This window comes from Balaenoptera physalus (assembly GCF_965194825.1).
Source record: "Balaenoptera physalus genome assembly, chromosome: 19".
Classification (NCBI taxonomy): Eukaryota; Metazoa; Chordata; class Mammalia; order Artiodactyla; family Balaenopteridae; genus Balaenoptera; species Balaenoptera physalus.
The window spans coordinates 55,209,905-55,232,903 of NC_138900.1; the positions used below are offsets into that span (position 1 = coordinate 55,209,905).

The 22,999-nt window shown below is 44.1% G+C and overlaps 1 protein-coding gene across 2 annotated transcripts in view; it reads right to left on the reverse strand.

Moving 5' to 3' along the window:
- Positions 1-506: 506 nt before the first annotated feature.
- The window catches only part of GLG1 (golgi glycoprotein 1), a 154,086-nt gene continuing 131,593 nt past the window's right edge, over positions 507-22,999 (reverse strand). Inside the window, exons 16-27 of one of the 2 annotated variants that reach the window (XM_082438980.1) lie at positions 22,297-22,385; positions 21,168-21,285; positions 19,858-19,950; positions 13,155-13,292; positions 11,662-11,785; positions 10,674-10,816; positions 10,380-10,481; positions 9,357-9,464; positions 7,466-7,586; positions 6,730-6,836; positions 5,440-5,603; positions 507-4,423 (exon numbers count right to left, since the gene is read on the reverse strand). In XM_082438980.1, coding sequence (XP_082295106.1) covers positions 4,348-4,423; positions 5,440-5,603; positions 6,730-6,836; positions 7,466-7,586; positions 9,357-9,464; positions 10,380-10,481; positions 10,674-10,816; positions 11,662-11,785; positions 13,155-13,292; positions 19,858-19,950; positions 21,168-21,285; positions 22,297-22,385 — 1,383 coding nt within the window. In that variant the 3' untranslated portion in view covers positions 507-4,347. Of the gene's footprint in view, positions 4,424-5,032; positions 5,604-6,729; positions 6,837-7,465; positions 7,587-9,356; positions 9,465-10,379; positions 10,482-10,673; positions 10,817-11,661; positions 11,786-13,154; positions 13,293-19,857; positions 19,951-21,167; positions 21,286-22,296; positions 22,386-22,999 lie in introns of those variants that run through there. The other variant, XM_082438979.1, reaches the window with a different exon arrangement.

The following is a 22,999-nucleotide window of genomic DNA, read 5'->3' on the forward strand; positions in this document are numbered from 1 at the left end:
GAGGTAGAAGACAAGGTTCGGGAAGGGTGTCATGAGGTCACTGACCTCAGGGCTGGGTTGTTGGAAGGGGGAGGCAAGCACTGACTAAACGCGGACATAGCAGGGCCCAGAAAATAAATGTGGCCTAGTTCTGGGCCTGAATGGGAAGGCGGCCATCAGAGACCAGGTGCCATCCATGTGTCACATTTGTAAGGAGAAGTCCAGGTATGTGTTCCCCCCAGGAAGGAGCCTCATGACATGGCTTAAACACATCAGTAGAATGAACAGTTCTGGACACATGAGATTGAGAGTCAGAAAACCCCACATCTGGCTTCCAGCTCTCCTGTAAAGGCCTATGGTCCTACTCTGCTTGACCTAATTAGCCAAGAACACGGACATTCTAACAGTAAGTTTCTGAGCATCAGTGGCAAGTTTACAGTCAGTGCTCACAGCTCCGGAGACTTCTTCCAGCAGAGCATGTGGTTGGAGGAGGGTCCTCCCAGTCACCACAGAGAAAATTTAACAAGTAAAAACCTGCAAACTCTTTATTAAATTCTCCCATTTCATCTGTACAGAAAAAAATGCACATTATGTTCAGAATCTCAGTAACATCTCAAAATTACACAGCATGAACATGTAAAAACAAGAAACTGCCAGGATTTTATACATAGAAAGGAAAACCATTTACAAAAGAGGCTTGTTAGATTTACTTTTCTTTTTTTCCTTCTTAAAAAAAAAAGTTAAAGGCCTAAGATCTCACACAGCATTTGCTGTACAGTCTGTTTTCCTGCTTCGACTGACCTGGGAACATGGTGTTGGGAGAAGCCGCTCAGGAAGCCTCGGGCTGCCAGCCCCTCCTGTCGGTCACCCACTCTAGTGCCCCTCAGTCTGACGGGGGACCTGTTCAAACCATCTAGCATGTGTGGTACAGGGCCTGCTGGGCTCTGGGGTCCAGTTGTCAATTCTATGTTGGGGGGAAGGCAAAACAGAATATAGAGGCACTATCTGAATTTTCTCCTAGCCCAAGGAGATTCCTCCACTGCGAGTATCCCAACACCCCTACCTGTGCGCTGTGGCAGATCTTGGGAGGGGAGAAGGAGAGGAAACCACCGTCAGGATCCTGCCACTACCAGCCCGCGCAGACAGTCCCGCCTCTGTGCTCCAGATGACAAACAGCCCCTGGGTCTCCACAGCGATCTCACTAGATGGCTCGGATGAGCCTGTCACTGAAGAGTCAGTCTCGGTTTGCTAACGACTGACCTTCTGTCTGAGGTCTGGGCAGGAAGGGGGGTTCGGTTTCACACTTGATTGCCCCGACATGTGACCCTGGTCCTAGGGGAGAGGAGGACCAAGAGGAGTGTAGTTGGAGAGATGACCAACCAAAGACAAGTGTGAGAGAGAGAGAGAGAGAGAGAGAGAGAGAGAGAGAGAGAGAGAGACCGAGACCAGAACATCAGCTCTGGCCCCAGGCCCTTTGGGAATTGAAGACCAGTGGGGAAGAGGTGATTTAGGAGTGGAGTCTCCCTAAAGGCCTGGGGGAAACTCAGGGAACTGGAATGCTGCATTTTATAAAATTACTTAGGTGCTGTCCAAATGGTGAGAATAAATAAAAGGAGTCTTTGAGGTTTTTCAAATTCCGAAGAATCAGAAGTGTAAGTAAACATACCAAAATGCACATGATTCAAAAAGCCATATTCTTCTTTTTGTTCTGTGGCCCAAATTTAGTTTGAATGTGTCAGGCTGTGTTGGCTGGCTTCTAAGGGTCCCTACTCCAGGTTCCTTCTCTGTATCTGCTTGCTTAGAGTAAGTTATACGCGGAAAACTTTTACTTTTTGGTGGGGGAGGGGAAGAAATGGGATGGGGAGGCCTTTTCTCAGAGGAACTTGAGACCAGGTAAGGAGGTCCCACAAAGCAACCTACCCCTCCCTGGGTGACTCACGCTAGTGGGGATCTTTAGGATAGAAGTGGTACCACAAGCCTGGAGGTGGTGCAGAAGTCAGGCTCATATAGGAGAGTGAATCTTCTTTTGGGAAGGTGGAGGGAAGTCAGCACTCTGTCTGATAAAACGTAAATGATCCTACGACTCTTTACTACTGGCTTCTCTTGTTACTTGACCTCAGGAAACAGGAAGAAATGAAATCTGATGGTAATTTCCTGTCACACCTAGGAAAGCAGAATCTCCCTCCTTCCCCAGCGTCCCCAAGAAGAATACGTGCAGGATGTGAGACAGTCAAAGGCCTGCAATGAATACAAGTCAACACCTGCTCACTCAGTATTAGAATTCCCCTCGCTTCTAAGGATGCAATGGCTCAGAACAAGCTGATGGGATCCACAGCACTGGGCCTGGTAGTGGTACCAGAACTTTAGGGAACGCCAAGAAGGAGGGCTTTCCTGCTAGAGTGAACCCAAGCCCGTGCGATGGCTCCCGCCTCAGAGCATCTTGCTAGCAGACTTCTCTTGGGACAGCAGCAATAGCAGAGGAAGGCCAGGGATGCACCAGGGTCAAGGTCTCACTCCCACAGCCACACTTCTGTGTGAGAAACTCCGATGCAGGGAGAAGACAGCCTTGTTCTTGACGTTCTGCTCAGATTTCTCATCTCCTGCACTGCAGGGCCTCCAGCCCAGAGACTGACCTCCTGGCACCTCTGGGGTGTTGTAGAGACACTAAGTCTGAGTCTCTGAGACACTGGAGTGAGCTGACAAGGCCTGATGAGTTCTCTGGCTACTGTAATCTTCAGCAAGTGCTTGGAGCCTTGGCCTTGGACAAAAACCCTACCTGCTGCTTATGTTATTGTTCATGGGCTAGACATCAGAAGAAGAGATAAAGGACACAGGTCTGTCATCAGCTCCACTAGGGCCATGGTTTCTTCTTCTTGACTAATTCTTGACTAGCTGATTTACCCAAGAGTGACCTATGAGTCCAGTAACCAGAGGTGCCCCAGAACCTGTTTTGTTACACCAATGAGGTACAGAACGGATATAGCTGGGCCGTAGTTTCAGATGGTGCTGGGCCCCTTGGATGTAGGAAACTGCTCAGTCATATGAAACTATTCTAAAAACCAGTCATTGAAACTATTCCAAGTCGGATGGTGAAATGTTTTCTGACAACAAGCAATCAAAGATACCAGCAGAGTTATGCCTTCTATCTATCCGGATCATTTCTAAAGATGACAAATGTTTCAAGAATCAAACTCCTTTTCAAACTTCCAGATCTGCTGCAGACAACTGAGATCACCTCTCAGTTCAGAAAGAACAAAAGTATCAAGACACATTAAACTATGGAGATGTTTTACACACACTGGGAGGGAGACTGCAGAGATGGAGAATGCTACTCCCACTCTCATCAAACAGGCAACAGTCATTCTATCCTGTAAACCACATCAGACATGTCAGTGGGGGCCTGTGTACAGATATATCCCCGGTCCTCGATCCCAGACCCCACCACCAGGGAGGAGCCCCTGGAGGCGGACTATCTAGGTCAGCTCAGTTCAGTCCAGAAGTGGTGGTAGGAGGGGGTGCTGCTCGGACTCCGAGAGTTTCAAGTTTTATGAGGCTGAAGAACCCCAGGATGGTTGCTGAGAATCAGGAAGACCCTAAGAGCAGGACTTGGGGGACCAAGCAGCTTAGAAGCTCCCCTTCATGACTTGGAGTACCCTAGGCAGGGGGCATATGCAGCTTCTAGAACCCACTGCCTCCAGGAAGGGTAGTAAAAAGGAAAAAGAAAGAAAAAGAAGAAAACCACAGTATTCAAATATATGTCAGTCAGGTTAGACAAGGAGTCATTTGGATCAACCGACCCACAAACTGACCCACTGTGTACTGAACACATTCCAGGGAAGACAAATGTGGGGAGGTCCCTCAGCACGTGTGGACAGTGGCAAAGAGGGGCAGGGCAAGGAACGGAGCATGGTCTATGTGGACAGTTTTAGGCACGTGATTTATAATACTTTGTGGACGTCTAACAGGTTAATAAAATATATATTATATAAATATATCTTCTACTGTACACGCCGCCCTCTTGTGCAGCCACTGGATTCCATGCCCCAAACTCAAGTCCAGGTGCACCAAGTTGAACTGTGACGCCTGCACGCCTCCCTTTTTATACTCCAAGCCTGTCATCTCTACACTGGAGGGACGAGGGATGGTCAGGAATATTGCTTCCATAAAGCTCAGATTCGGGAAAGACTGATGAATCATCAAAGTACAACATTTAGCCAATGCCTACTGTAGTGGGTGTATGCAGCAAATGGACAGAAAGAAAAAACGGAGAAACGCCTCCATCTTTTAATGTAGGAACTTTCCACACCCTCTCCATGTAGAGGCCTAAAGGAGCTTGTCTGGGAAGGTGGCCTTGAACCTGCAGAAGGGTCAGGTTGGACTGCCAGTCACACCCTGAGACCACGCTAAATCTTTATAAGCCATTGTCTCTGACCTGTATTGTTGCCTGAAAAATAAAGCCAAGTGAATCAATCCCCTGCTCCTCCTTCCTGCCCTGAGCTCCATCCCCCCATAGTCATGGCCTCCCGGTGAAGCGGAGGACTTCTGGAGGAACTGCCGCCCCAGCAGGATCAATCCGAACGCGGCTTGAGCCCTGCGCTGCCCCGGAGGAGGCAGGTCACTGGGATGCTCTGCCTTGGGCCTCAGGGTCCAGCCTCTCCGTGCAGATCAGTGGACTGACCAGCTGCACACACTTCTGATCCCCTCTCCAAGCCATCTGCCCTCGGCCTAGGGAAGCCCATGCTCTACTTCACTGGGGTGAGGAGATCACACAAATACCCACGGCTGTGGGGTCTGGACCAGCAGTGGCTCTACTAGGGTAGGAACTGGAAGGCATCACTGTTTCAGCAGAAGAAAACAAGACCCAAAGCGGGCTGGTTAGTCGTTTCCCACTACTCGGTGAAGTCCATGGCCCTGACATGGGCCAAAGGTGCTTTTGAGAAGTAAGCAAGACATCCCAGTTATAGCACATTGGGTGGTGTGTTTCCCCTCTAAAGTCCTGCCTTCATTTTACACCGTCGCACAGAAGAAATAACCCCATTGCTCATATCAAGCCTGGAGGAGATGTGTTACTATATACATTTTTTTCTTTAAAAATTTCTTTTTTTTTTTTTGGTGTTTTTTAAAAAAAAAATCATTTGAGTTGCAGGTCAGGTGAGTTGGTTCTGGAAGTACTGGTAGTTCCATCGGTATGAGAGACTTGTCTATGGGCAGGTAAACCCGAGTTTGCCAACAAAGGCAATACCCAAAGCGGCCAGCTGCTGCACAAATGGTCGAGGAGGAGGATACCATGGACATGGGTGAAGTCTGAGATGGGACAATGCGGTGGATACCTGCTGCTGCTCTAACATGGGTGTCGGTGTCACCTCGCAGAAGGACAAGGTGAGTGGGTACGCTATACAGGAGGGCTGTACAAACTGGGCACTGGATGGGCAGTTCCTCTGGTGCTCAAGGTGGCTCTACCTGTCCTTGAGCTCTCGTGTCACTCGCTTGGTGATACGTCCACACATCAGGCCAATCAGGAACAATATGCAGATGCTCCCACTGATCACAGAGAGAATGTAGTTCTTGGAAGGGGATGTCATCACTTGCATGGCGAGGTCAGAGAAGCCATCCGCTGGGGCCACCTGGAAAACACACAGGGCCATCGTCCTCAGAGAGAAGTGGGCTGGGACAATGCTTGCTCTAACTTGCCCCCCTGGACTCCTACTGTAACTTAGGTCATTTCTTTTGGGGAGAGAGGAGGGCAACGGGCAAGAAAATCAAACACCGAGCTACAACTGTTTTTCCCGATCATACAATTCATCACAGTGATCACTGCCGCCCGCGCAGTAACAGCTCTCACACTGCGGACCTGATGGTGTGCTGGCAGAGGGCTCAGCATGTTTCAGTCGTTTAGTCCTCACATTAATCCTGGGGCGTAGATTTTACAACTCCCACATTACAGATGAAGACCCGGAGGCCCAAGGGGTGGGAAGTGGTCAAGTGACTTGCACAAGGTCACAGGTTCTTACATATTTTGATTTATTTGCTTCATATGTTGCTGTCTTTTTAAAAACAAAGAGAAAAGTTGAGATTCTGTTGGGTGCTAATTCTCTGTCGTGACTTGTTTCCACTCACCATCATATCATCAGCACCCCCCCCACCAAAAACAACTTGCAAACATGACTTATGCTGACTGAATATACTTAATCACTCCCCCAGTCGTGGACACTCAGAGTCTAACCAGTTTTCGTCCTCAGTTTTCCTCAGTGCTTTCTCCAGTGGACCTCTATGGTAGGCTACCATGGCAGAATCAGGACCAAAAGGTTCCCCAGGTGCACACAGACCTGTTCTGTTGAGTCTCAACTTAGCCTGGGTGCTGAAAAAGGTCCAGCCCAGAGAGGTCTGGGCTGCTTCTATGCTCATCCATGTACTCAGAACAGAGCAAGGAGGCTCCAGATTAATGTGATTTAAGCACCAACATTTGCCAACAAAAAACTAGCAGTGGAGCCACTGTGAAGCAATGCTTGGCGGCTCAAAAGCGGAAACCAGTGACGAAAGAAGGGACTAATTAATGTCTCTGCTGTGCTATCTGGAGATGATGGCTCCAGGCTCACAGGGCCCAGGCGTCCTACGGTGCACTGAGAGATTTTTTCAAATAAACCTACTGCCAGTCTCACAACAAGGACAAGGAGGCCAGTGAAGTATCTCAAAGAGACCTGGGAAACTGATAGAGGAGACGCCACATCAGGAGATTCTCGAGTTCATTACCTTTGCTGCATAACTCCACATTTCAATCCGGTCATTGAGGCGTTTTTTGCACTCTGGTTGTAACCTCACCCGCTTATCCTCCAGGGCCTCCATAAGGCAGGACATTTCTGTGCAAGGGAAAGGGATAAGAAGCGTCTGAAGCTTTACAGAACAGAAATTTCAGTAAGGATGGGGAGAAGGGTACCTAACCATCAGAGAATTCAGATCTGGAGGCTATACAAAGTTAAACCCCTTCAAGGACACTTAACCCAAGATCTAACATGGAGAAGGATATTTAAGGTTGGCTGTCCAGAGTCTCTCTTAAAACCTCTCTCATTTTTTTCATTGGACACACATGGCTCAGAAACAACCATATACCTGCCCAGGTTCCACCTCACACAGAACCTGTCTGCTGAGCCCACTGTGGCCACTGGGGAAGCTGATGAAGCTGTTCAAGGCTGGACAAGGCAGGGAAGAGGGCCATGATGATAGCTTAACTTTTGCCTCCCTGATAAATAACTCAACTTTCTCTTGTCATCAAATCTTTACCTCGGGTCATGGCTCTATCAGTTCAAACCTGCAGCAGGATTACTCCTAAACTCACTTTGCCACAAAGGCATCAACCAGGCCCCCAGTGGGTGCTGTCTATGGTTGAGCTGCAGCTACAGAACACAGTAGCTGGAACTGATGTCTCAGAGGGAGTCTTTGCTCCTCCCAAGACAGTTCAGACAGGGTCAGAGTGAACACCGTGACTTACGACGCCCTCGGCCAGGGGTGATGGCTGCACAGTGGTGTTTAATGTCCAGGGCACAAGCTGTATGAAGAACTGGGTCCACAAAGATGTCTGCTTTGCTTTCCTTCAGCATGTTTAACACTTCCTAGGAAGGGGAGATCATAGAGAGAGCTTTTATAGAGGAAATACATCAGATCTGTTGTCTGTAAATACTTTACATACAAACAGAAAAGTCAAGGAGGGACGATTAAGCCCACAGAGGCTACTCTGAGATAGGTGGCGACGTGGTGATGATGCAAAGAACGCAGGCTGTTACCATCCAATTTAATTCAATAAATACAATTTGGGGACCTAGTGTGTGCAGAGCTGTTTGCTAATAAGCAAAGCGAGGCAAGTTTAAGATCAGAATTGGGTTTTGGGCACTCTGGTATGCTATATTATTAAATACTAAGTGTTAGTGTTTATATTGATTTAATGCAGTTATTTTGTTACTTTAGAAGTCTGAAAATGTGAAAATTGAAAATGAGAGTAATAAGTTATATTAAAATTCCCAAACAGAAAGGTGTATTTGCAAAATGTTTCACTTTACTTCCATTATCCTCAAAAGGAAAGAAAGAACTGACAGAGCATAACTTCTACTCCAAGAATAATTCTTATTTGAGTTTAAAGATGTTCTGAACAACAGGAATATAAACATGATAGAACTGAAATCAACTCTGCAGACTCTCCATTTATACATGATGAAATTATAGCAGGTAGACAGTCAAAAATTGCTTTCTTAAGTAAAAATTACTTTGCACTTCACAGACTGTAAAACAACAATAAAACAAACAAACAAACAAAAACAAAAAAACCCTGAAATGTTGTTCAAAGAGTCCTCCTTGAAGTTAAACGGGATAATTTGATGAAAAAGTATTCAAAGGAAAATATCTGGATTTAGCTTTTAGCCAACTCCTACCACTCCTCAGACCATGTGGAATTAGAAACATTTTTAGCGGATGAAAATATCTGCACACAATATTCACAGTGACTCAGTAATATCATTGAAACACTTTTCCAAAAAGAGATAAAGCTTTTTAAAAAAGATCAAATATATTATTTCACTTTCAATTTTGTAAGATAATGCATGCTTAGCTATCTTTTTTTTTTTAATTAATTAATTTATTTTTGGCTGCGTTGGGTCTTCGTTGCTGCACGTGGGCTTTCTCTAGTTGTGGTGAGCGGGGGCTACTCTTTGTTGTGGTGCGCGGGCTTCTCTTTGCGGTGGCTTCTCTCGTTGCAGAGCATGGGCTCTAGGCACGTGGGCTTCAGTAGTTGTGGCACGCAGGCTCAGCAGTTGTGTCTCGTGGGCTCTAGAGGGCAGGCTCAGTAGTTGTGGCTCATGGGCTCTAGAGCGCAGGCTCAGTAGTTGTGGCGCACGGGCTTAGTTGCTCCATGGCATGTGGGATCTTCCTGGACCAGGGCTCGAACCCGTGTCCCCTGCACTGGCAGGAGTATTCTTAACCACTGCGCCACCAGGGAAGCCCCAGCTATCATATTTTGATAAATTTGTTTTTATGTGATGTTTCTGAAATGAACTGAATTTGTAGTTTCATTGACTTTTACGAATGCAGTACACTTATTGATATATTGGAATTGACTTTTTACTTTGGCATAGCACTTAAACAATGACCTTAAACAATGGTCTAGTCATGGGGATGAGACATATTCACAAGTAATTAGTACACGTGAAAGACTATTTAAGTTACAATTAATGGTCAAAAGGCAAATTAGTTTGGTAAGAGGGAACAGGATAGAATTCTGGGAAGGAAGGTTTAGATTTTATCACTAAGATGTACAGACTATAGCTTTAAGAGGAAGAAGAGGAAGAGGAGAGAAAAGCAAGTGAGAGAAAATGGTGACTGACGGTAGTTACCTTTTTACACATTTCTGTTTTGATTTTGAGCAGGTTAACTTTGAGGCACTCCTCTACTTGACCTGTCTGTTCCTGGGCTGCTGCTTCTTCGGCACATAGACTGGCAATCTGTTCAGGACACACACAAAAAACAAGGGCACCCCTACTGTCACGAGACACCTTGGTCTCTGAAGCATGTTGACTGGAGATCCTCCCACACATGTGCCCGGGGCTCTTCTCAAACGGATTCCTGGTGGATTTCACTCCCCTCCCTCCCATATGGGATGCCAGGCTCTCTTCTCCTTCACAAGGACTGGCACAGAATTGAAAAACGGTCAATACATGTATCTTCATGCTGTCAACCCCAAGACCTGAGTCAGACTGTCTCAGGGCTGGTCACAAAGAAGGCTACTCTCTGATTCCTCAAGAGGAAGGTCATACAGCCAAGTAAAATCCTAAAAGCAAATGCCTGACATTGACAGAGGTTCAGGGTCAACCCAGCTACACAACTTGGAAACACACACACACACACACAAAGGGGTCCTGACACACAGCCTGCAGCACAGTTAAAAACTTAACCTTCTTTGGACAGCTTTATGAGTAAGCTTTTTTGAAATATCTTTAGCTATGTTCCCATAAAATGGACATATGTTGAACAAGGTTCACTATATGACCTTTTCTAGCTAGAAAGTCAAATAATATCCAAGGACTGGCACTTTGTTAGAGGTATTACAGGACCACTTTCATCCTCCTGGCAAGTGTTGGGAGTGTTCTGCGTTGAACATCAGAATAAGGAGAGGGAAGAACAAACTAGACGTAGACAGATATACGCTGTTCAATAGAGAAATATGGAATCAAAACTGAATAGTGATAGGACTAAGGACAAACCAAATTCAGTGTTACACAGAACCAGGAACTCAGACAGTGGAGAGCCTAGAAGAGCCCTGGATTCAGGGCCGAAGGGAAACAGAGTAAAGAACTTTTCTCCAGTAAAAACTTCTCTGGCCAGCTCTGTTCACAACCAGTTTTGTCCCCAAATCCTACCTCATCTGAGCAGTGTAGCTGGAGCTGAGGATCGAGTCGGTAATCTAGAGCAGACTCCTGGATAATAATCCGGATCTGGTCTTCACAGTCTGAAGAGAGGCGCTACATGTGACAAGGGAGAATATGCCAGCCTATTAGAACACGTCAGCTTTTTATCTGGGCCCTGGCTTGGGGAAGGTGTGCAAAAAGGTCTTGGGGAAAGTAGCAGCAAGCTAAGGACCTCCAAAGAAAAAACTGCCAGGACTAGTGGAGGTTCCATAAGTACACCTCTGTGGAAAGCCCAGGGCAGCTTACCTGGTCAGCATATCTCAACTTGAGGCAAGAGATGACTTGACCTTCTAACTCCGAATCATCCTTGGCCTTAGTCAGGATACCATGACAGAATTTAGGAATGTCAGCTTTACAGGCTTTCCTTAGCACAGGGTTTAAGCGGTAATCTAGAGCAGAAAGTAATAAGCACATGATAAAACACTCCACCTGGATTCACAAATGTTTTGAGATCCACTTACCCAAAGGGGGCATATTACGTCAATGACCACTAATAAACCACTGATTTGTTTATTCGGTAAATGTTTACTGAGCTCTCACTACACTGTTTTGTTTTATTTTTGGCCATGTCCTGTGGCTTGTGGGATTGAACCTGGGCCACGGCAGTAAAAGCCCGGAATCCTAACTACTAGGCCACCAGGGAACTCCCTGAACACACTGTTTTAACTCAGCAATATACTGTAGTGGAAGAGCAGACGTGGAGACCCCCAGGAAACCTACTCCGCAGCAGCTCTGCAGGATCTATTGAGGCCAACATTCTAAGCAGTCCTCACAAAAATCAAGCAGACATCAGCAAACTTCCCCATGATACATATTTTTGAAAATTCTGAGAACAGAATATCCAACTCAACTTGACCACTAAGTTACAAGGTCTTGCAACTCAGAGATTAAATTTCTCTGTTCTAAAACAGATTACCCATATATTCTCCTGCCACATGCGTGAAGTTTTACTAAATTTCTAGACTTTTCAACGAACTTTAGCCCTAGTTCGTTTTGTACACCCTTCAAAGGCAAGTTTCCTATGTTTTCAGCCTCCTCTTTCCCATGACTTTCATTCTGTTCTTCTAGATGCTCTTCAAGGAAGAAGCAAGTCACTTTGCTCATTACATCCAGACTCTTTCCTTAACATTCAAGAGCAACAAAGCACCTTTAGTTTAATTAGGCAAGTATATGCCCACTCAATTCCTTTCAAGCCATACCCAGCAGGACCAGGAAAGCCGTGCCAAAATGTTACCAGTGTTCTGGGTGATCTGGCGCTTGGTTATCATCTGTTTGCATTTGGGATCCATCAATTCACTGTTCTTATTTTGCTTCAAGCATTGCAACATAGTTTTGGAATCCGCTTCTGGACAGAATCTCTGCAAAGAAACAAAGTTTTATAAAAGTAGTTACCCATATATGGCAATTAACACCATATTTATCACTCTTACATCTTTTGGGGAGCTTATGACAGAACCTAAAGGTATCACTTGGGACAAGAAATGGTAAGCCTGAATAATCACCCAGCCTCAAGTTCCCCTTTATCTATTCTCTACTATGTTTCTCACATTTCTTTCTCCTACCTGTTTCCTATTTTGGATAGGATGGATCCCCTACTTACATGGCTATGCTACATTACACGGCCTCTCGTAAGCTTACATACTGTTTATGCATGAACGTAACATTGTACCAGGTGACCACGTAGCCCTCAAGCCACATCTACCCAATCCCAATGGGAAATTTAGGAATTACCCAGCAACCAGTGTGAACAGGGATGTGGGGGAAGGACCTATCTGGTTCACCCTTTCACCAGAGGGGCTATAATCCTACCAAATCCTGTGGGGCCAGCCCCTGTACACTTGTTAGTGTCCTTGAAATCAGAGATTCATTTTGGACTAGTGATAAACTCCATCTCTATCTGCTAATCCACAGCCTATTAATTATAGTTCACTGTTATCTTAATATGGGGAAATGGATTGCTGACTGAATTTTATAGAAGTCATCAAAATCTTACAAACCTCCCTCAAATCAGAGCCTAACATTTCCACTTTTACAGAGGACTCAATTCTTCCAGACCCAGCTAAAGAGACTTCTAACTTTCACAATTCTCTTTGGAGTTTATTGATAGGGTGAGGAGTATCATTTTATTTTAAAGGGAAGCTGAAATAAGGGGTTAGCACTTTAAGTTTCATCTCTTTGTACGTGTGGACAGATCCAGGAACTGACATCCAGGTTCTCCAGTCAGCCCTGCTGCAGGGGGCATTTATTGGAGAAGTAAATGAAGCAAAACAACCTGTAGAACAAAAAAAGCCTTTGATGGTGATAGATGGACGATCAGGACATTTGATAGTGGCTTCCTCAGTATACCTACCACCAACCGCGCTCAAAACCAATCACATATTTAATGGACATCTATTTACTTGTTCCTCAGGTCAAAGTGAGGTTAGCTATCTTAGCTTAGTGGTTCTGAAACTTGAGCTTCATTGGAACCCCCAGGGGCTTGTGAAAACAGAAGGCGCCACTCCCAGAGCTTGACTCAGAGATCGGGGTGGGGCCTGAGACTTTGTAAGTTCCCAGGTGGTGCTGACGCTGCAGGTCTAGGGACCAGACTTCGAGAACCACAGCTGCAGTTGTATAAAACAGGTTGACATTGAGAGATTATATGAATTTTCTCTGAAATTTAAAGAAGTTTGTGTTTTTGTTACGTTGACTTACCCTGTGCTCAACCCTTGGTTTTGGGTCCCTTACCTTTATCATCTGCTTGCAGACTCTCATGAGTGTATAGTCTAGTTCTGGGTCCATCATCTCTGTCTCCTGCAGCTTGAAGACTTTCTGGTGGCAACGGGTGCTCAGCTGCTTCTTGTTTTCTTTCAGACATTCAATAATCTAGGGCATAACAGTTACGGGCAAGTTAAGAGGTGGATCAGGTACTGATAACCCATGTTTTCTGACTGAAGCATTAGAATCCATGTTTTCTGAACTGAAGTTCTTAGTACATCCTCACTTTCCTATACAGGTACCTTTCATTTCTAATTCCTAGGTAATAGGAATCAGGATTTCCTCACGAAGGAGAATGATATTTATAGATTTACAACCCCAGGGCTAATAGCAAACCAAATGTATAAAAATTAGAGCAGGCTGTATAAAGAGCAGGTTGTACTGGAGTCTAAGGGGAAGGAAACCCTCTCAAGATTCCTGGTTTCTTCTTCCTTCCAGGGCTATTCCTTGTCAAGATTCCTTCTGGAGCATACATCAGGCTCTCTGCCTTTCCCTGGAGCAATAACCCTGACTCGACAGTAAGCACAAGCCAGGAAGTTCAGTTCAACTCACCATTTACCACATGAGAACAGACCATTAGATGCCAGCTATGAATGAGACTCAATCCTTACCTTTGAAGACTATATAGTCACACAGGGCAAAGTTATATAAACAAACAACTACAATAAAAAAGATGAGTGAGTTAACATAAAAGAATAAACTGCCATGGGATAGATTTTAAGATAGTGAATTAGGTGTATCCTAAAACCTCCCCTTCCCTACAACAAACGTTTAGCTACTATAAAAAAAAGGTAAAGAAAGAAAGCAGATGGGAAGCTGCAGTAGCTAGGGCTGTAGCATGTAGTCATGAGACTTCTGTGAAATCCTCAAGGCACAACCAAGAATCACCAAATACAGTTGACCCTTCAATGACAAGGATTTGAACTACGCAGGTTCACTTATATGAGAATTTTTTTCAATAGTAAACACTACAGTACTACACGATCTGTGACTGGTTGAATCTGTGGATGTGGAACTTCAGATAGGGAGGGCCTGACATATATGGAGGGTTGACACTATACACAGGTTTTTAACTATGTGGACGTGCAGCACTCCTAACCCCATGCTGTTCAAGGGTCAACTGCAGTTAAGGAACACTAATAATGTAAGAAAGATGATAAACAAAATAAACCAAGGCCTCAAAACTGAGGAGAAAAGGCAACAGAGCAATCAAACGTATATTTAATATCTTCTGAACAACAGAGAAAAAATAGTAAACAAGAATCAAGAACAGGTAGTTATGAGAAGAACCAATTAGAGATGTTACAAATGAAAAATAAGTGAAGGGGACAAGACGGTGGAGTAGAAGGACCTGAGCTCACCTCCACTCACAAAAACACCAAAATCACAACTAACTGCTGAACAACCATCAAAAAAGACTGGAACCTACCAAAAAAGATATTCTACTTCCAAAGACAAGCCACAGTAAGATGGTAGGAGGGGCGCATTAATGATACAATCAAACCCTATACCCACTGGGTGGGCGACCCACAAACTGGAAAACAAGTATATCACAGAGGTTCTCCCATAGGAGTGAGTGTTCTGAGCCCCACCTCAGGCTCCCCAGCCTGAGGGTCTGGCATCGGGAGGAGGAGCACGCAGACATTTGGCTTTGAAGGGCAGCAGGGCTTGATCACAGGAATGCCACAGGACTGAGGGAAACAGAAACTCCACTATTGGAGGGCGCACACAATGTCTTGTGTGCACTAGGACCCTGGGGAAAAAGCAGTGACTTCATAGGAGCCTGGGCCAGACCTACTTGCTGGACTTGGAGGGTCTCCTAGAGAGGCAGGGGGTAGCTGTGGCTCACTGCAGGGACAAGGACATTGGTGGCGGAGATACTGAGCAGTACTCATTGGCGTGAGCTGTCCCAGAGGCCACCATTTTGACACCAAGACACGGCCCCCACCCAACAGCCCTTAGGCTCCAGTGCTGGGACACCTCAGGCCAAACAACCAATGGGGCAGGAACACAGCCCCACCCATCAACAGACAGGCTGCTTAAAGTCTTCCTGAGCCCACAGCTACCTCTAAACACACCCCACTGAGACGGCCCTGCTAACCAGGAAACCTGCACAAGCCTCTTAGCCCAGCCTCACCCACCAGGAGGCAGACGCCAGAAGCAAGAGGAACTACAATCCTGAAGCCTGTGGGACCACAAACACAGAAAGTTTGACAAAATGAGATGGCAGAGGAATATGTTCCAGACGAAGGAAAAAAGAAAAGACCCCAGAAGAACAACTAAGTAACGTGGAGCCAGGCAATCTACCTGAAAAGAACATTCAGAGTAATGATAGTAAAGATGATCCAAGATCTCGGAAAAACAATGGAGTTACAGACTGAGAAGATACAAGAAATGTTTAACAAAGAGCTAGAAGATATAAAGAAGAAACAAACAGAGATGAACAATATAATAACTGGAATGAAAATACACCAGAAGGAATCAATAGCAGAATAAATGAGGCAGAAGAACAGATAAGTGAGCTGGAAGACAGAATGGTGGAAATCACTGCTGCAGAACAGAATTTAAAAAAAAAACAAAAACGAAAAGAAATGAGAGTTTAAGAGACCTCTGGGACAACATTAAGTGCACTAACATTTGCATTATAAGGGTCCCAGAAGGAGAAGAGAGACAGAAAGGGCCTGAGAAAATATTTGAAAAGATGATAGCTGAAAACTTCCCTAACATGGGAAAGGAAACAGTCACCCAAGTCCAGGAAATGCAGAGAATTCCAGGCAGGATAAACCCAAGGAGGAACACACTGAGACACATATTAATCAAATTGACAAAAATTAAAGACAAGCAGGAAATATTAAAAGCAAGAAGGGAAAAGCAACAAATAACATACAAGAGAATTCCCATTCCCAACTAATCCAAAGGTTATCAGCTGATTTTTCAGCAGAAACTCTGCAGGCCAGAAGAGACTGGCATGGTATATTTTCATAGTATTTTTTTAAATTAATTAATTGATTTATTTATTTTTGGCTGTGTTGGGTCTTCGTTTCTGTGTGAGGGCTTTCTCTAGTTGTGGCAAGCGGGGGCCACTCTTCATCGCGGTGTGCGGGCCTCTCACTATCGCGGCCTCTCGTTGCGGAGCACAGGCTCCAGATGCGCAGGCTCAGTAGTTGTGGCTCACGGGCCCAGTTGCTCCACGGCATGTGGGATCTTCCCAGACCAGGGCTTGAACCCATGTCCCCTGCATTGGCAGGCAGATTTTCAACCACTGCGCCACCAGGGAAGCCCTCTGGCATGATATATTTAAAGTGATGAAAAGGAAAAACATACAACCAAGAATACTCTACCCAACAAGGCTCTCGTTCAGATTTGATGGAGAAATCAAAAGCTTTCCGGATAAGCAAAAGCTAAGAGAATTCACCACCAAACCAGTTTTACAACAAATGCTAAAGGAACTTCTCTAGGCAGAAAAGAAAAGGCCACAACTAGAAACAAGGAAAATACGAATGGGAAAGCTCACCAGTAAAGGCAAACATACAGTAAAGGTAGGAAATCAACCACAAATACGGTATCAAAACCAGCAGTCATGAGAAGAGGAGAGTACAAATGCAGGATATTGGAAATGCATTGGAAATTAAGAGACGAGCAACTTAAAACAATCTTGTGTATATATATATAGACTGCTATATCAAAATCTCATGGTAACGACAAACCAAAAATCTACAATAGATATACACACAAAGAAGAAAAAGGAATCCAAACACAACACTAAAGACAGTCATCAAATCACGAGAGAAGAGAACAAAAGAGGAAGGGAAGCAAAAAAACCTACAAAAACTAATCCAAAACAATTAACAAAATGGCAATAAGAACATACATATCGGTAATTACCTTAAATGTAAATGGATTAAATGCTCCAACCAAAAGACATAGACTGGCTGAATGGATACAAAAACAAGACCCATATATATGCCATCTATAAGAGACCCACTTCAGATCTAGGGACACATACAGACTGAAAGTGAGGGTATGGAAAAAGATATTCCATGCAAATGGAAATCAAAAGAAAGCTGGAGTAGCAATACTCATATCAGACAAAATAGACTTTAAAGACTATTACAAGAGACAAAGAAGGACACTACGTGATGATCAAGGGATCACTCCAAGAAGATATAACAATTGTAAATATATATGTACCCAACATAGGAGTACCTCAATCTATAAGGCAAATGCTAACAGCCTTAAAAGAACAAATCAACAGTAACACAATAATAGTGGGGGACTTTAACACCGCACTTACATCAATGGACAGACAGAAAATCAATAAGGAAACATAGGCCTTAAATGACACATTAGACCAGATGGACTTAACTTATATTTATAGAGCATTCCATCCAAAAGGAGCAGAATGCACATTCTTTTCAAGTGCACATGGAACATTCTTCAGGATAGACCACACGAGGGGCCATAAAGCAAGCCTCGGTAAATTTAAGAAAACTGAGATCATATCAAGCATCTTTTCCGACCACAACACTGTGAGATTAGAAATCAACTACAAGATTAAATAGCATCAGAAAATATAAAGTACATAAGGGATCAATCTGACAAAAGATGTAGAAAAACTGTACACCAAAAACTAAAAATCACTGCAGATATAAACCAACAAGAAAACCTAAATAAATGATAATATGAGGGGAAAAACACCTTATCTATAGAGAAAGAGATTTTAGTAGATTGAACTTTGGTTCCCCAAAAGATATGTATAAGTCCTAAACCCGTAGCCGTAAATGTGAATATTTGGGGGAAAAATTCTTTGCAAAAGTAATTAAGTGAGGAATCTCAAAATGAGATCATCCTGAGTTATCTGGATGGGCCCTAAATCTAACGTAAATGCCTTTATAAGTTTATAAGAATAAGAAAATATAAACAATACACAAAGGAGAGACAGAGAGGAGAAGGTCATGAGAAGATGGAGGCAGAGACTGGAATCATGCAGCCCCAAGTCAAGGACTGGAACCACCAGAAGATGGAAAAAGCAAGGAAGCATTCTGCCCTGGAGCCTTAGGAAAGAAAGCAGTCTTGCCAACACCTTGATTTCAGACTTCAGGCCTCCAGAACTGTGAAATAATAAATTTGTTTTAAGGCACCCAGTTTCTGGTAATTTGGCAGCTCTACGAAACTAATATACAGATGCAAGAATTACAGTGGACCTCTCATCAGAAACTATGCAGAAAACAGTGTGAAGTGAAATATTTAAAGTATTGAAAGAAAAAAAAATCCAGCAACCTAGAATTCTATATCCAGCAACCTAGAATTCTATATCCAGCAAAACTGTTCTTCAAAAATGAAGAGAAGATAGACTTTCTCACACAAACAAAAACAGGGAATTCATTGCCCATACATGCACCTTGTAAAAAAAAAAGTTAAAAAAGAAGTTCTTTGGGGAGAAGGGAAAATATATAGGTCAAAACCTTGGATCTACATAAAGAAAGGAAGAGCATTAGAGAAGGAAAAAAGTGAAAAAAAAGATTTATTTTTCTTATTCTTAATTGATCTGATAACTGCCTAATAACAAGGTACTGGGTGATCATAGCATATGCATAAAAAATGAATAATAGCAATGTCACAAGGGATGAGTGGAAGGAATTGGGAATGCTCTCTAATAAAATACATACACTATATGAGAAAAAAAAAAAAAATGAAAAATAAAACCCAACTGGTAGTCTCTCTAAAGAGCAGAATGGAAAGTGCTAAAGGATAAATTATGAAGCTGGGAAACAGAACTGAAAAATTACCTCAGTGTAGTACAGAGAGATGAAGAAATGAAAAGCATAAAAGAAAAAGTGAGAGGCATGGAGGACAGATTCAGATGCTCCAAATGTCTAACAGGAGTTCCAGAAGGAAGGAAAAGGAAGGCAATATTTCAAAGGTTTGAGAATTTCCTAGAACTGAAGTAAGACATGAATTCTGAGACTGAATGAGCCAACCAGGATAATGAAAACAAAAACCATATCTAATTATATCACAGTGAAATTACAGATCATTAAAGATAAAGAGAAAACTCAGAGGTAGATTAACTACACAGAAATGAGAATCAGATTGACATCAGACTTTGCATCACCAACAGCAGATACTAGAGGACAACAAAGCCGTATCTCAAAGGCTAAAGCACCTGGCAATGCCCTGAACTAGAAGAGGTAGATGAGTCAATGGAAGAACATTAAAAACAAAACCAAAAAAACACTTAATTGCATTTCATTCCTGATGATTCTGGGTAGGGTCCTGTTCTGTGAATTTAGGGGAAAAAAACCTCCCATGATGGTTCTTACGTGACCTCTAGTTAAGAACTTCTGTGCAATGGGATCATGTGAGGGAATAATTAATTTTGGAGGTGCAGAGTGTTGGGAAAGCTATAGGGAGGAGGAGGCATTTGAAGGATAATTAGGAGTTTACTAGGCAGACAAGGCCGGGGAGGACAAGGTAACCTGAAAGAGGGAAGAGAATAGGTGACAAAGAGGAATGAAGGTGAGCAAAAGTAGTCTGTTTGGGAAAAGCAGCCTGGCATAGCTTAAGAAGGGATGATCAGGCTGGATAGGATGTGATGGGGCCTATCTCACCAGCACAGAATTAATTATTAAAAAGGTACCTTCACAATTAAAAAATAAAAACAAAAAGTTACCTGAGCATTGCCATATTGCACAGTGGAACAGTGGTTCTTGATGTCACTCTTGCAGGCTTCATACAGATCTGGTTCCAGACGGATGTCCTCTGTCTGTATGAGGGGGAACCAGCATGGAAAAGTGAGCTTACTCTAAGCTGGAGAGATCAAATGTTCTACATATTTATTTGTTGATTGGATCTTGTCTGGTGGCATAACTTCTACACAGCCAAGGGCAGCAGTGTGGTCACTGCAGTAAACGGAGAAGTAGGACTGAGTTTCAGTTCTGCCACTACCTAGCTACAAGGCCTTGGCCTTTGTTTGCAAAATGAAATGCTACCATCTACTCTGACCCCTTCACAGGACTGCTGTGCGATGAAATAAGATAGTATGATGTGGAAACCACTTTGAAAGCTAAAACCATTATACAGATGTAGGACTCTACTTTTATTATTATTATTATTTTACTGAAAGAGCCAGGTTCAAATCTGAAGACCCAAAGTTTCTATTATAGAAGTATGTTTAGGCCAGTTCCACTTAACATAATTATCACAGAATCACTACCTCCGTATGTGAAAATCTGGTACTGCAACTTTGGGGATATTAATAATACCTGGTGTCCATTACTAGTTTTTGCTTAGACTGAGGTGAAGTAAGTATGATTCACAATACAAAACATACTAAAATATATTTTTAGCTGTCTTAATGTGGCTTGGGCTTATCCTCAAAAGTACAGTGAAAAGAAGTGTCCTCTCATAGTGCACACTGTGGGTGGCTTCCCAACATCCGCCTCACCTTGATTATCAGTAAGCTCATCAGTGAGCGCATCCCCTGATGGGGGATGGGGCACAGATCTCAAACTGACACAATCAAATTGAGGAGAGGGACCTTTATTTCGTGCTGGGGGCAGTTTTCCCTTGTTTCTATTTTCCTGCTGGAGATGAATATTGCAACAGGTGGCCCAGTTGTTGCAGGCAGCCATTGTGCAGCCATGAGGGAAACCAGCCGTAACAATGAAGCTGGTGTCCAAGGCAGCAGACTGGAGAGGGAGAGACCCTCAATCCTCGAGGACATTATTGATGCAATGACTACATCACATGCTTACAGCTCGTCTTACAGCTGGACTTCCAGTTGTGTGTGGTAAAAAAATACTTTATCATTGAAAAAAAGGGAAACAAGAAGCTGTCCTATGATAAAATTTTAGCATGCAGCTCCAAGTCTTAACCATCATGCTTGTGGCTAAAATCTTTCAGTTTGCCTTCACCCTTCACCTAACTCTCTAAGCCCTGCCCTGTGGTTTCTGGACCAGAGGTTGTGCTCTGCGGCGTTACCATCTCCAGCTCCTCCACCCGCAGCTGCTTGCGGCACTTCAGGGACACCCTGTGTTCCTTGGCTTCCTGGAGAGTGTCGTTGCGCACGGTGGTGCTTAGGCAGATCACCACGTCCACCCTGCCAAGGAAAGAAGAGGCCTGAGACTGGCTGGAGCCACACAAAGGCAGATGGCCGAGAACTGGGCTGGGGCAGGGGCCACACCATCCCCCCAGAACCCAGGAACCCCTTTACCATGTTTTTGAATGCCTTTCCTGTAAGCCTCACTGTGTATTCAGAGAGCTAAAACCAGCAATTTGTCTGTATATGTCATAAAAGTTGGGCCACAGCTCAGATGCTGACAACATTCCTGGCTGATGGGGAGGCCAGAGAGGGGACATGTGTGCAAGGACAGTTCAACACTGGTTTTGATGAAAACATGTGACCAGAGAGGAATGCTACTCTACTCTTAACTCTGGGCAGTGTCTTTGATATACTGAGAAAATCATTCGTGAAAAGTACAGAAATCTAAGCAAACACAGGAACTTGGTTTATATGAGGGGAAGTGTGTTCTAGAAATGCACCTTTGCAAAGAGCAGCATGGAAGAATTTGGGCAGCCATGCTATAAAAGCTCATCACTCTCCTCATTAACACCTAATTCTTAAATGAATACAGCTTTTGTTCTTTACTACATCTCTAACTCAGTGAAAGCCTCTGCTGCTTCCCTGAAGACGGAAGGCAAGGAAGCATTCTGCCTGTTCCGATGGAATGATGTTCTGAGGAACATCGATGGAATGATGTTCCGAGGAAATCAGTTAACCTCATATTCACACTGCAAGGTGCTCCTCTAAGTACACAATCTGTATGTGCTTCATCAGTTAGATAGCCTGAATCTGGAAAAATTAAAAATGCTCCTTTAGGACATAGGCTCTCCATATCAGAACTACCACCACCAGGTGTGGCTCTAGGCTGCTATGAAGAGGATATGTCTAGACAATCCAAGTGTTTGGCCATACTACCAAAGGAGGGTGCAGGAGGCCTGCAGGGCTAATCCTGTCAGATAGCAGCAGGCCACCTGACATCTTGGATACTCATTCAGTAGCTAAGAGGGACTTTAGGGAAGCAGAATGAATCAGTTAAAAGCTACGTACTTCTTCTTTATGTTGGGACAAAGTTTCAACACGTCCTCTTTGCAGGCCATTTTAAACTTGTAAGAGAACCGAAAATCCTTCATCTGCACCTAAAAAAGATGATGAAAAAGAAAATCAGAAGCTCTGTGACAAGGTCTAATCAGCAGCGCTGGGTGTAAGTGTGTTCATATACCGTTTGCAGCGGCTAGCTTTCCAGGCCTGCGCAACTCTGTCTCTGACTTCATGACCTGCTAAGGTCCCCACGGCATCTTTTGCTCCGGGCACACCAGCTTCCAGTCACACACAGGCTGTGACTCTTCCCCCAGATCTTCCCATGGTTTGCTCCCTCACTTTTCTTGACGCTTCTATTCAAATACCTCCTTCTCAAGTCGCTTTTCTCCATCACCCTGCAGGCCTTACACTGCTTTATTTTTCCTCACAGGCTCACCTGAAACTCTCTATTTATTTGTAAATGTATTTTTGCATCTTTCTTTCACAAGAATGTAAACAAGTCGACAAGGGCAGGATTTGTCGGTTCCCCCCTGTCTCCCAGTGCCCACAGTTCAGAGGCCCTCAGTACCATTTGGGGAAGGCAGTCAGGGAGGCTAGGTGCCCCAAGAAGAGGTCAATTTTACATAGATGACTGGATTTCACCCTTCTAGGAAGGAAGTGCTTGCTTTATCAGAAATACTTCCTTTAGACATGTGGTAACTATGAAGACTAT